This window comes from Pleurodeles waltl, chromosome 3_1, assembly GCF_031143425.1.
Source record: "Pleurodeles waltl isolate 20211129_DDA chromosome 3_1, aPleWal1.hap1.20221129, whole genome shotgun sequence".
In the NCBI taxonomy this organism is placed as follows: Eukaryota; Metazoa; Chordata; class Amphibia; order Caudata; family Salamandridae; genus Pleurodeles; species Pleurodeles waltl.
In genome coordinates this window covers 1,965,015,317-1,965,030,026 of record NC_090440.1, presented here as the reverse complement: position 1 = coordinate 1,965,030,026, position 14,710 = coordinate 1,965,015,317, and the positions used below count along the sequence as shown (strand labels likewise).

Below are 14,710 nucleotides of genomic sequence, written 5' to 3'. Positions count from 1 at the left end.
TGGGATCCAGATAGATTTTTGCCCTCGCTGGCTGTTATATATATACAGGTGCAGCTCCTCCGTATGGGCGGAGAAGCGTTGCTCCCCGCCAGCAGCAACCGCTGCAAATCCTTTTACATGGAAAGGATAATAAACTCTGTTTATTATCCTTTCTGTGTAAAAAGGGCAGGGCATTGTGGGTGACGAGCCAAGGGGAGTGCTCTGTGCACTCACCTCAGAGCGCATGTGTGTTTGGCCGGCCATCTCGGGCCGGCCAAACACACATGCGCTGTAGGCTCTCTCCAGCCAAGCAACATGGTAGCTGGGCTGGAGAGAGCCTGCACAGGCTCCCAGTCTGCCTGGGAGCGCCTTGGCTGGGCAGCGTCAGAATTGGCGCAGGGCAGGCTGGGAGCCTGTGCCTGCAGCAGCTGCATGCGGTGCGGGAGTAGAGGTAGGTTTCTAAAAAAAAAGGATTATTATTTAATAATTTTTTGCCGTGCCCCCTGTGCCCCTGCCCCGCCCAGCCCCAGCCCAGCGAGCCGCTCCTGATGCCATAGATTTTATGAGTTTTGGTATTGGCTCTACGTTTGCACTAGCAAAAAGAGTGTCCCATTTAAGACCGTTTTGCTGAAATATTTTAGTCAGTGGGTGCACCCGGTTGAAGTGCAGAAAAAGTTTAATGTAGTGAGGGGATACAGACCCCTTGCGTGTGCACTGGACTATGTAAGACAATCTTTTGGACGACTGACTTCCATCACACTTAGCACCACATAAAGTTTTCATTTTGGCACAGTAATGCCGTGCGGCTCCGTTTGGAGTTCGGAGGCTGTTCGTTATATTCCTTTGAAAACAAGCACAGCAGGACTGAAACTGTGGTTGGTTAAACATCGGTATAAAAAGATGAGTGATGGCAATGTACGAACTTTCAATGTAACGATACTGTGACATTACATGGACATTTGCAACAATGCTGTTTTGCAAAAATTCACTTGTTATTGAATATGAAGGACTACAAGTTCCAGGATGCCTGTGGGGTTACTTAAGTGCAGGCCAACTGAAACGGCATTCACACAGATGGAAACCACCTGAGGAAGACGAATTTCGAACTGCGTAGTGGCGTCTGGAGGGATGTTGAAATGTAACTTGCTAACGAAATGTTCTTTTGAGAATTAAAAAGAAAGAAATGAAGCCTTCAGGAGTACAGCGTTATTTTGGTAAACAGATTTTATGAGTTTTGGTCTTGGCTCTACGTTTGCAGCAGCAAAAAGAGTGCCCCATTTAGGACCATTTTGCTTGAACAAAAAATAATACATATATATATATATATATATATATATATATATATATATGCACATACACACACACACACACACACACACCTACCTGCTGGCGACTGTTATAGATAGGATCATGATCATGCTTCCTTAGAAAAAGGTTTTTTGACTTGCCTATATCTTTAGTGCCGTTTGACGAATCTTCACGAAGGTTTCCTATTACTGTTCTGGAGAATCTTATTGTACATGGGAAGTTTTGGGGTAATCTGTCGAGTGGGGGCAGAGAAAAAGGTGGGGGGCAAAAAAGTTGTTTTTCCCATGTTAATTCCCATAGGGATTTTGAACACAATTATAGCCTGAACTGCTGAATGGAATTACACCAAATTTGGCAGAAAGGTAGCTTTTGGTCCAGAAAGAAGCCTTTTTCTTGTTTGGTGTCAATTTGTTCATTAGTTTTTGAGATATTAAAAGAAATATAGATGTCTAGAGGCACGAAGGATTTGCAAATATTAACAAGCTTGTGTAGAGAAGTGCACCGCTCTGATTGGCTGCCAGCAATTCAAACAGAAAGTGTTGGCAGCTTCCCACAAAAAGGTTAAAAAATAAGATAAGGGGCAAGGGTAAGGACACCCTGATCCCTTAGCACTGGTGTGGGGTCCCAGCAGGGCCCCCTAGGGCAAAAAAAACACGCTTAAAAAAAAATGGGGCAGTGAATTTGCAAATTTGCAGCAAAAAACACAAACACGGTCTCATGTGCTTGCTAATTCTGAAACCCCTTGGTAGGCCAAATCTTGGGGGCATAGCTATTGGTAATGCGGGTCAGCAGTCCGGCCCCTCCTGCAGCCCAGAGGACCGTCACATCCCTGGTGCTAAAATCTCATCAAATGCACGGTTCCAACCAGACCGTGGCAGCCCCGTGGACAGCCACCTCTCTGGGGCTTTAAATAAATGAATGTGGGGGAGCGCCCAACACCCACACAGCCCAGGGAACTGACACCTCCCTGGGCTTTAAATATGTGTAATGAGGGAGCTGGTTGTTCCCCCTGCCTTTGTTTCAACATGCCCCCAGGACCTGGCCCACCTGGGGGCTTCATTAAAAGGAGCGCAGAAGCCAGCGCTTGTTTATTTAAAACATTTTTGCTGTGGATTCATGACCCTGTTGTAAATTTGTGGCAACATTTTTTTAACAAAATGTGGTTTTGCCCTGCCTGCAGAGATGCAGGCAGGAAAACAGAGGAAAAAATTGCTCTCACAAAGAGGGAGCTGCATGTTTAGCTGCTCCCTCTCTGTCACAGCAATGCTGGCTTCCGCAGAAGGTGGGGAGTCGGCTGGGTATGCGGGGCCTTCCGGCTCCCCCTGCCGTCACAGATGGCTGGGCCCTGGGAAATGGGGTCTGAGGGCCGAGATCGGCCTGAGGAGGGGCACTTTGGCCATGCACGGTGGTGGTTGGATTAAAGTATACTAAAAATAATTACTTTACGTTAAAAAACTAAAGAAATTCACTGAAAAAAACAAAGGTTACAGGGACGTTATAGTTAGGAAATCAAATTATAAAAAATACATAGATTTTCACTTTAAAAACCTAAGGTTATAGGGAAGTTATCATTAGGCTCACGCTTTAAATGTACAGAACCATAGAAACTCAAGTATTATAGTTTGAGTTATCTCAAGTAACTATAACTCGTGCCCTAAGGTAACTATAACTCGCGCCCTCACCATGCATTGCTAATTACCCCCCTAATGTCAGCACTCATGACATCTTTGATAACATCATTGATAATATCAATGTACATTTTTTGTTGAAAAAAACAGAGCATGGCGGGGGCCGAGCATTAATATATTTATTTTTTTGGGGGAAGAGGGCTACGTGGCCCTCATCACTGGGCCGACTCGGCCCTGAGGACCCTATCCACTGGGGCTCGGACGTCTAGATTTTTTAGTTTTGGGGTGACAGGGTCATGTGGCCTCCCCACCCCAGGCCGATCTCGACCCTGGGGACCTCATCCCCCAGGGCTCAGCTTGTAAATTTAATTTTGCTATGTCCTGGGTGCCCCGGGATATGCCAGGAGCCGGCCCTGGGGGTGGTGGTCCAATCTGGGATCAAAGGGGATCCATCAAAGGCTCCCCCACAGTCCCTGAATTTTTAATTTCATGAAAAGCCCTTTACGGGCCATCTGGGACCACAGGGGAAGCTCAAGGGATCCCCTGCGGTCTCTGGACATTTTTTACAACTTTTTTTTATATTTTGCCCTTACGGGCTATCGGGGGCTATCAGCGACTGCGGGGGAGCATCAAGGCCTACCCCCACGGTACCTGAACATTTTTTTTTTTTTATAATTTGCCCTTATTGGCTATCTGGGACCGCAGGGGAAGCCTCCAGGCCTCCCCTGCAGTCCCATTGCTCCAGCAAGCAGGCAGCTGCTTTTAACAGCAGCTACCTGCTTGCTGGAGCAAACCTTTCATCTGTCCTCTGCACGCATACCTGATGAAAGCTTCGGTCCTACTGTCAAAATCTAAACCAAGCCCCAGCAAACAGCTATGTCCTGGGGTGGGCACCCCGGAACGTAGCAGGACCTGACCCTGGGGGTGGAGGTCCCCAGGGGCATCTGTGGCTCCTCCAATAATCATAGTCTTGGGGAGGTTGTGATCCCCGTGGCTAAAGTGTGTCTGAAAAAGACCTCCTTCACTATTGTTTTATTGTTTTATGTAACCCCTGGGGAAGTGGTGGTCTCAAGGGCAGTGGGGGCCAGAGTGGCCCCCATGCACGCAATTTGTTTAATGCCCCAGGGGATGGTGGTCCCTGGGGCTGTGGTGGGGGCCCAAGCAGCCCCCCACACCCAGTATCTCAAATGCCCCAGGAGGTGGTGGTCCCTGGGTGTGAGGGGGCCTCTGGCCCTGCTGCTCATATTTCAGTATAGCCCTGGGGAGTTTGCGGTCCCCGGTGCTGTGGGGGAGGCAATCGGGCCTCCACCACTTATTAGAAGCATTTTTGCCCTGGGGTGGTGGATGGTCCCTGGGCTGCTAGAGGGCTGCGTGGCCCCTGCTCCTATTTTACAATTTGCCCCGGGGAGGTGGCGGTCACCAGGGCAGCAGGAGGAGGCCAGGAGTGCCCCCCCCCTGCATTTTTAAGCAAATATCACTGGGACTTGGCCCACCAGGGGGCTTTATAATAATGATGTGTATGGATCCACTGCAACTCTGGCTGTAAACTGTTTAAAAAATGCTTTTTAGTCTGGGGGGGGACCCAGAGCTAAGGGGTTGGGTGTTCATTTTTCTGGGACTCAGTCCCAAGATGACTGACAACACTTCAACGGCTTCTGTTGCTGAAGTGCTGGCAGCCAATCAGATCTCAGCACGATATCGGGAGGGGTTGTGAATCCTTCACGCCCCTATACATACAAATTTGTTTTCTGCTTAATTTCTCAAACACTACCAAACAGAATTATACCAAAAGAAAAAAAGGTTGCTTTTTGGACCAGGACCTACCTTTCTGCCACATTTTGTGTAATTCTGTCCAGTAGTTTCAACACTATTGCTTTTCAAAATCCCTATGGAAAAATTAATGGGGAAAATGTGTTTTGGAAACCCCCCCTTTTTTCTCAGACACTCCTGGATGGATCACCCTGAAACAGACAGCAGCTGATATGACTGGCAAGTTCTTTTGGAAAGGTTTGTGAAGGTTTATCAACCGGTGCCAAAGTGTGTGTGTATGAATGAATGTATGTATGTGTGCATATATGTGTGTGTGTATGTATATGTGAGTGTATGTGTGTATGTATATATATGTATGTGTGTGTGTGTGTGCGTGTGTGTATATATATATATGTATATATATATATATACACATATATATATATATATATATATATATATATGTTCATCTTAGCCCGTAGCTTGCCGTTCAGGGGTATACTCTCCAAAAAAAGGCCTGTTGCTTCAGCGAAACACATAAGAAGACAGCAGGACTTTAAAGTCTGGTAGAACCTGCTACAAAGCGTTACTTGTCTCGCACAACATTTCACTCTACGAGGTTGGAGTGCCCTAATTAACAAAACGCAGCCTGTTGGATGAGCAGGGGGCTACAACCCTTTGTGCCACAGAAACTTCAGTTCCTTTCACAGCTCCTGTGTAAGGAGACTGAAGTTAGTCTCTGATTCTCTCCCTAGCTTGACCTAGACTGCTTTTCTTCATTCAGCAGAACCGGGACACAGACAGGAGCTGATGAGAATTCCCCACTTCTTCTTCCTGCAGCTCCAGTGACACGTTGACCGATTGGGGAGGAGTGTGTGCCGCTGTGTGCTCTCTCATCCACTGCCTATTCCACTCTCATTCCTCTGCACAATCGTCATATTTAGTCCGATGCTGCAGATTAAGACATCGGAAAGTTGACAGCAGCAGTTTTTAAAGCCCATTGTGGCTCCAGATCTTGATTTGAGCTATCAACATTGCAAAGTTCTAATAGCTCAAGTAACTTAAAAAATCTAAACAAATTTACATTACAACAACAGGAAAAGACTTATGGAAGCAGCTCCTTCATGTGAGTCAGGTCACCGGCAACCACTGACTTTGAGGTCCCTCTAAATGTTAATTGTAGCAAATACCCGCAAATTATTTTTTTCTACCGCCTTAGGACTTTACAACTTTCTTTGCTGACAATTCCTACAGGAAAGAGGAATGTCCTAAGACAAAGTGCAATAGCAGCATGCAGTAGATAGCACTGAAATCATAGTGGTTTTGCTCCAATGCATCCAATAAAACATCTATATATGCGTTATTGCAGAGAAAACATGATTTGATTAAAAGAGCAAGGTAAACTTTCATTGCAAACCAACATTACTTTAAAATATTTTGAAATGAGAGCCGTACATCTCGCCACAGAAGGATAACAAGTGAGTATGAACCTCTGTAATGGCATCTGTACAATGTGGATCCTCCAACAAGTAAATTTTTGAAGAAAACATATCCACCATACCACTATCTAGGAACATTGCTGCCCTTCAGCAGCAATCTCTGCCCACTTTGTGGTAGCCAAGCGGGGCAGTATCCCTATCGGTCTCCAGGAAAGATGACACTCCAGACAAATTTAGATTATTTCTAGTTTTTTATCTTAAGCGGTCCCTCACCTCAGCACTTCCCAGAAAAGCAAAATTACATGTTAACCCCTTTTAAAAATATCAATAGAATTTTTAACTTTCACCAAAATAATCCAGGATTGAAGTTAGAATAGACAATGTCCATTCAGAGCATCCACGAACACCTCTGCTGCCTTGACGGCAAAAATAAAGGCAAAAAACTTAAATGTGCCACATTTTGCCTACAGAGGGTCACTTGCACTGAAAAATGCACCTTTTTCATTTAACCTTTTTCAATTTGGTCTTCCAGTCGGTGGTGCCCTAGACATGCTGCCTTAGTTAACCTAATGAGGACACTTGCGCTACCTCGTCCTGCATCCCAACACCAAAACAGGACAAAAATTAACCGGTACAGTGGCCATCAAAAAACTAAAGCTCCCAAGCAAAAAAGTAGTAGAAGGACCAGTAGTCCCTGGAATACCAAGAACAAATGAGCAAACCTTTTTTTTAACACTGAGCATGTTTCTGCTTCGAGATGCAAAACCTTATCACAAGTGATATCTTCTGGTGCATTAAACATATTGCAATTAGGGAATGCCCCGGGCTTCATAGCTCTACTTTCTTACCTCGTCACATTGACATCAAATGCTGCAAAATTCCCTGGAAACAAAGCTTCATCTAATTGCCATGTTATGGCAAAATTTACCTGCAGATGGAGATATCAATGTAAATAGAGTAATCATAATAATAAAACAATGCAATCTGGAACGGCGCATAATTTCCCCTCATAATCATAGTTTCATTCCCATACATTACGCAAAAAAAAATTATTTTCTTTTCCTGGCCAGATGCAGATATTATCATTTGATTTCAGAAAGTACATACACTTTCTTTGGTGTTTTGCTTTTTACTGTTATAAACCCTTATCTCTCTTCCTCCTCAAATTCTTTAGATTTGATGCATGCCAATACTCTGTGGTGTTGGACAGTGGTTAATTGAAGTGCCATTCAAGGCATTCCACTGCAGCTGGCACAACCTACAGCTCCTGCCACTGCTGCTTAGTGGCAGTGCGAGCCTTACCTACTAACCGTACAAACTGGGAGTGCTGACCTGTGGTATCAGTTCACTAAATTCAAAGTGGTTTAATAGAATGCCTCTGTTACTGAACACGGAAGTGAAGCAAATGAGCAAACAAATTCATATGTTTGGGAGGTGATGGGGTGATATCCAAAGATTGTTTTGTACGAAGATGGACCAAAAATTCGTTATAAATCAAATATTCCTAAATACCTGGTATATAAAAGGATATTGTGAATAGGTTGGGAGTCAAGTCTTTGCCTTAGCGTCGTGGGTTCAGAACAGGAAGGCACAAGAATGTGTCAATCAGAGTCCATCTCTCACTAATTTCTCCATATAGAAGACTGTCTACTACATCCTCCATATTTTTCAAGCAGAGCAATCAAGGAATTCACGAGAAGTCTGGTCAGAACAGTTCCCCAGTTGATCAGTTCCACAATCTACTCCTGCTTAGAACTCAGTTCATTTCCATCAGTGCCGTGAGACCTGTCCTGTGCTTGAAGGCAGGGTGCTAACTAAAATAATTCTTCTTGGAAGATGGCTCGTTTAATTGCATTTAACATTAGAAATAAGCGTTAATGAGATTTAAGCCTTTGCCATCAAGAATGCTATATCTATTTTTACACTGACACGTTTGTTTTAGAAACACTTTATTCCAAATGAACAATGTACACATAACATGTTACTTAAACCAACAAGTCAATCGACCTCCCCCTCCGTTTTCGTATCCTATCACCCCTTCTGAGAACTCTTTACATACTTTGGGCATTAAGGTCCAAATCACTAGACAAACAGATTTAAGTGAAGAGATACCGGATGGCTGGGATTTACAATTCCAGTTGGTATTGCTAAAATAAATCCAACTCTTCTGAATTAATCCTACTTAATGTAAATAAACATGTGTACCTGTTTTTTCTGAGTCAGTCCTTCGCCATAGGGATTTGCACCCCCATTGAGGAGCTGATAATGGGAGTGGGATAGTCAGGGGAGGCTCAAGGGGTCACCAGTAGTAGTTAGGAAGGTAGCAGGGAGCAAAGAAAGGATGTGCCCTTGCAAGTAGGAGGATTACATGATCCCACCTCCTACAGAAGGAGACAGGATGTGGGACAGGGCTGAGTTGCACTTGCAGCTGAAGCCTGAAGCAATTTTATAGGCCAGATTTACCAGCTGCAAAATTTGGGTCCGGTACTCCAGCTGTCGAGAAATCAGGGTGTGGGAACACCATTCCATTGGTAATCCAGTGGAGCAGTTATCCACCAGGGGATCCCATCCCACCCAACTCAAAATCAGGTTTATTTCTAATCCGGGCATTAAAGGTGTTTTAAGTTCCACTAGGACAAGACTAAAGAATTTCAGAATTCAAATCAATTGTTTTCAGCAAGTGATAATCTCAATTTAGGCCAGTACTTATTAAAACGGTGAGTTGCCTACTGAATTGTAGCCTATATAAACCTCTGTGACTCTATAACAGGAATGTCTCTTTTAGGCGCAGAGCGCATTCTGCAGAGAAATGGTAACCGCATGGGCCCCATTGTGGGGCCTCCAACTTACAGATAGCTGTAAGACTGTAATGTGAAATTGCTGTCACATATTCACACAGCATTACCTTAGAACAGAGAACCTCTACCTTGGGGGGGAGGGGAGGTAGGGGAGAGTTGGTGAAGTGGGACTTAATTGTAGATCCCAAGAGGAGAGGGGCACAAGACTCCGGCCAAGAAAAGCATCATGCTGAAAAGTGTCAATAAGCTACTCTGTAATGGACCGTCACTAACATCTTTTCTCATTTATACACTGGCTGGAGGTAGGTGTCAAAGAGAAAGAGATTTAAAATATTTCTCAACTCCGCCTCCCCCTCCCCCATTTCTGATAATCACACAATGCTTTTATGCTTTTGTAAGGTCTCGCTGATCAGAATAGTGTTTGGCAATCATGTATTAGAATACATTTTTTAAAGGGATAACACAAGTGCAATTTTTATATATGTTTTGACATATTTACACATCGCCAATTTAAAAGAAAAATTCTAAAAACATGTGGGGGTGCCTGATGATTTATTTTACACACTCTGAAGACCACTGCCTTAGAGCAAGCAATACTATGGTGGAATCCCTTTAACTAAGGTATGCCTTTGTCTAGTATTTCACTATTAGATGACTCTTGTGATTACCTTTCCCTGTAGGGAGTGAAGCTCAGAACCCCTCCGCTTTATTGGCACTCACAGGGTCCTATATTAAAGTGGATAGACTGAATATAGTACAGTGTTAAATCTAGCCTGTTGTAAAGTGCCCCTTTATGGATGGTTACCCCCACTTGTTGTTATCAGATGCTGTGGTTTTTGACCTGGTAGTGTACTGAGGCCTGCTAACCAGGCCCCAGTACCGATGCTCTTTCACTTTAAGTATATGTCGAATTGCATAGGCCAGCTGGCAAGCACCTTACAACCCCTGTAAGCCCCAGTAAATGATAACCAGGGCAAGGGTGGTAAAGGGGGTACCAGAGCTGCAGCACTGATTTATGCCACTCTGAGTACCCCAAGTAAAAGAGAGACTGCAGAGCTTCCATGTCAGCTTGCAAGAGCAGCCTGCAGCTCGAGTCAGACTCTGCCCACACCAGGTGCAGGCAGAGTCTCTGTTACTGCCATGCACAGGTCAGTCACCCCTAAGGAAGGACTCCTCTAGCCCAAGGGGCAGGGTGGACTGTTCCATGAGTGAGGACATATGTGCAAGAGCACATATGCCCGTTCTGGCATTGAAAATGCAACACCAGCCCGAGTAACCGGGCAGTCCATTGGCTAACGTGGGCTGGCAGGGGGCCACTGCTCTTATGTCCAGCCTTTGATGTGCTGAGAGCTGTCCCTCTAGCAGAGGACAAAGAACTTGCTGCCCTGCCCGGCCGGAAGTTAGCTATGCAGGAGGCATGCACCTCCCATAAACTAGCCACACCTTTGATGGTGGACTAGGAGGTCTGCACGACCAAGGGAAGGTTCTGCCATCTTGGCAGACCCCTAGAATAGTGAGCTGTGGGTAGAAAGTAACTACCCAGAACAGGAAGTCGTCACTGCAGGGGCGGACTTGCCGCTGGGACAGTAGCCCATTGGCCACTGTCCCTAACACCCTTAAACGCCCCCTAAACCAGGATTTGAGAGGCTCACCTGGCACCAGAACGTAGGTCTTACCTGGAAAAGAAGAGCGAAGCATGAAGAGAAGTCTGCACCAACAGCAGGACTTGGACCCCAGTGCGAAGAAGAGCACACAGTGACCTAAGGGGACCAGTACTGGAACTGAGTGCCTGATGTGTGATAGAGGTGAAAACTAGTTGGTCCTGACCAGGTGGACCCCTGTGGACACTGAAACACCAAGAAAGACTCCCCTGACTGGTGGCATCTGTCCCCTGCACATTGCACGACTAATGAAGTGCTGAGGACGAAGAACTGCATCCTGACGGGCTCTGAGTGCCTGAGTCCAACTAAACTCAGTGTCCAGCATCTAATGAGTGGGGCTGAGGCCTGTGCCAAGCTTCAAGCCTTTACTCACCACCAAATAACCTCCAGACTCCAAAAAAGCTGGTGGACTACATTTGCAGCTACCAGGGTTTGTTTGTCACCTGCATGGAAACAGACGGTCACACAACGTTCACTGACTGCAGAGCACCCCCCAGCATAGGGACTAACATCACAAGCGACCCCACTCCTGTGGGATTACAGCCTGAAGGAAGTGACTTTGACTAGAGCAGCAAAGCAGCTTTGGCACGACCAGCCCAGTGATTGACAGCTAGGATTTACCTCTGCACCTAAAGCCACTGAACAGGATTGTGAAGATCCAAGCGTTGAGTCCTGGTCCTGGCCCCCCCAAAGACCTCTACATCAGAAGGGTAGAGTGTAAATCCACCCCCAATCCAGTTTTGCATGGTGTGTAAAACGCACCAGACACTGCAGACCGATCAGCAACAAGAACAGCCAAGTCACCTCTGCAACCAGGACTCCTTATGCTAGGTAGCAAAAGTCTGACCACTGAATCTTGGTGTAGGTCCAGCAGAACCTTAAGCTCCAGTGGGTTTACTGGAACTCACTCTACAAGTGCTTGAGTACACACTGCTATTTTTTCCATTGACTTCAATGGAAGCCCTTTAAATCTGCTACTGTATTTTCCGAAGAGCTGCAAATTCACAACACCAGTTGTACCAAAGATACAAAGTTTGTTTTGGTGTCTAAATTAAGATTAAAATCTAATCTATTTGTCTAAATTGGTGTCAGATTTCTGAAGAGTCGTGTCATTTACTTATTGTCCATGTTGGTAATATGAAATGCTTTACACATGTTCCTCTAAGTAGCCTGACTGCTCTTTGCCACCCTACCAGGACTGAGCCAGGGATTACTGAGAGTGAATCTGAGGTCCACTACTGGGCATTGTGTTGGTATTCCATGGTAATTCTACCTAGTTATACCATATAATACCTTCACCTTGCTACATATGCATTATGTCAATTTTTTAAGGTTTCCTATGTAAACTTAACACATCATAATTGCTTTAGGAAGTATGCATTTCAAGAACAATCAAATAGAATTGTATTTCTTAATATTAATTCCACATCTGCCACAAATTTCGTACAGTTTTCATACTCTCACTGGTTTTCACACAAATGCTTGTTTAGAGTGGTGAACATCTCTTCACGCAGCCAGAAGGCCCATATTAAATCACTGCACTGAGGAAAAGCAGAAAAGTAACACTTTTGTAATACTGTCTAATATATTGAAGCTAGATTGTAACCAAGCATTGCTATTGTTACAGTTTTGCTGCTTTCTAGATGGAAAGGCAGGTTGCAAAAATATAAAAGATTGCATTTTATAATAACATGAGATTTGTGAAAAAATGCTCAGAGTGGGACCTATAGATGACGTGAAATAAACATACAAAAAGTGCAAAATCTTTGGGATTTTGTAGGTAGCAGAAGGATCTCGCCAGAGCCTGTTAGAAACAGGGGCTTAGCTAGGGGTGGATGAAATTCGCTTAATTTGCTTTTGTGTAATTACAAGACGTTTCGGCAAAATTACACAGTTACACCGAATTACGTGAAATGCAAATCTATCATTTTGCTCTACATTTTAGGTCAAAATGTGCTAAGTAAATAGTACAAAAACCTCAAAGCAAAAAATAACAGCTGCTAAAGTTCTGTTCTTCTTGGGTGTTTGCTGTAATTATTTTACCATGAATGGTGCCTTTGCGTAAACTTTTATTGCAATTGCAGTGTAATTATGCAAAGTGGTGGAACAGCAATATTTTGGGAATTTCACATAAAAAGCATAGGTCAAAATTCCCTCAATTATGGCGTCATTTAAATTATAACCATGTCTAGGTATAGTTATCTAGACCCGGGCGCCTGAAGAGCCAGCTATATCCCAATAGTGGGAGCTTTTTTTTATTATCAAACAATGTGATAGAAACCCAATTGCTTGCACTGGGGTGAATGGCACCCTTGCTATGGTGAGACTCCAAATTTGGTTCCTCTGAAAACTGCAATCTCCTCCTTGAATGCTGAAGTACGTTTATAAAAGATTAAAGATGAATATTTAGAAGTGCAAGACCCATCAGAGATGGGAAAGTGATCATCTCTTCTCTCTATTTAAATAAACGGAATGAACTAAAAGCAGGTATGAAAACTAAAATTACCCTTCTGTTCTTTAAGACCCTTCAAACAAATCCCTTCCCTCGGTGTTAGTATGCAGTGTTACTCTTCAGTCGTTCTTCTCTCGCTTTTACTTTGCAATTGATTGATCAGGCGCCTAAAGGTGTTTCATTTTGTAAAGTGTGCTTTATAAACAAATCCTAATAATACGAGCGCATTTGGTAGTAGTCTCGCTGGACCTCGAGGTTTAAAATGTAACTGAACTTCAGGACGATCTCTTCCTCCAGTGTCATTCCTTGACAGTAGCATAGATGCCCCGTGTTTAGCACTGTATGAATGTGTCCACGTGATAGCATAACGATATACCATGCCACATGTTTAAATGAAGAGCTAAAATGACAACAGGGAACAATGCAATATGTTGTATTGAACACTGCATCCCACAGGCCGCACAGGGCTGGTGATTTACTGACTTACCGCTGATTTTCTGAAAATTGGGTAGCCGATCTTGCAGCTCACGGAAGAGAGCAACGAGGTCTCCAGACTGGGCTCTGCACACTTCACGCTGGGCGAGCTGACAGAAGGCTGGAGAAACATCAAGATATATATTGTTAGAACCGAACACCAGAGAATCCCTTATTGCTGGTAGAAGAGGCATTGTTCAACCACTGGATCCAGAGCTTATGCAGCAGGCCAAATTCTCTTATTAATGATGGCATCGGGGAGTAGTGTGAAGGGCAGTGGTGTGTAATTCCTCTAATGGATTGCATTGATGTGGACTAGTACAATTTACTTTTCAGATTATAAATCTCACTCTGCTTCAATTTTAGAGCAACAGCTAGGCTGACGATTCAGTGCAAAATTCTGTTTTGCCTTCAGATTCGGACCGGACAGTAAGGAAATCTGGCGGTGGCACGGGTTGTGTCACAATCCAGAGTGTGGGCCATTTTTTTTAGGCCTGGACTTAATTTCAAAAACACTGGAGTACCTGGAGTTATTTTGGTAATTCCGTGTTACTCTTGGATATGGAATTACCAATACTTACGTGATTAATCCTCCTTCCATAATTATGAGTAATTTGTAGGTACAAATCCTAATGCAAGACCAAATTTAGCGAGTGCTCATTATTTGTGTTCTGTCCATTTAGCGCTCTTGGAGCAAAATGCATCCTCATATTCATTTTGGACATGAGGGGGCATTTTTGGACCAAGAAATAGCACTAAATGCAGAGTAACTATTTTTGCATAATTCAAGCGCAATCTCACAGAATTTTCAGTTAATTCTGTGTGTTTACGATAGACTGAACTACATGAGTTACACCCACCGCTAGGTCTTTTTGTGCTGTAAGTGGGCCTGTTTTATGGTCTGATGGGCAGTTTTTTACTGTTGATGTCCCTGATATTACCAAAACATTGACTGCAGTAAGCACAAGTCCATGCCATTGCCCATACCTTGCAAAACACTTACTCACTGCTTCTTTATAAACTAAAAACTGTCCCCATTTGCAGAATGTGGCACTTTGTTTTAGCTATCTGATTCATTAGTGGGTTCCAATTTTCTTTTGGTGCCCAGGCCTATTTTCTTTCCCAATCAGATCCTGTTTGTACTCCTGTGCAGTTTTCCCATCAGTAATGTCATTGGAAATGTTGCATTGATATTATCAGTGATTTCATAGAAGATGTTATA

The 14,710-nt window shown here is 44.1% G+C and overlaps 1 protein-coding gene across 2 annotated transcripts in view; it reads right to left on the bottom strand.

Moving 5' to 3' along the window:
• The window catches only part of ITGAE (integrin subunit alpha E), an 874,109-nt gene that overhangs the window by 59,764 nt on the left and 799,635 nt on the right, over window positions 1–14,710 (bottom strand). For both annotated transcript variants that reach the window (XM_069226334.1, XM_069226335.1), the window contains exons 23-24: window positions 13,502–13,609; window positions 6,952–7,031 (exon numbers count right to left, since the gene is read on the bottom strand). In XM_069226334.1, the coding sequence (XP_069082435.1) occupies window positions 6,952–7,031; window positions 13,502–13,609 (188 nt within the window). The remainder of the gene's footprint in view (window positions 1–6,951; window positions 7,032–13,501; window positions 13,610–14,710) is intronic.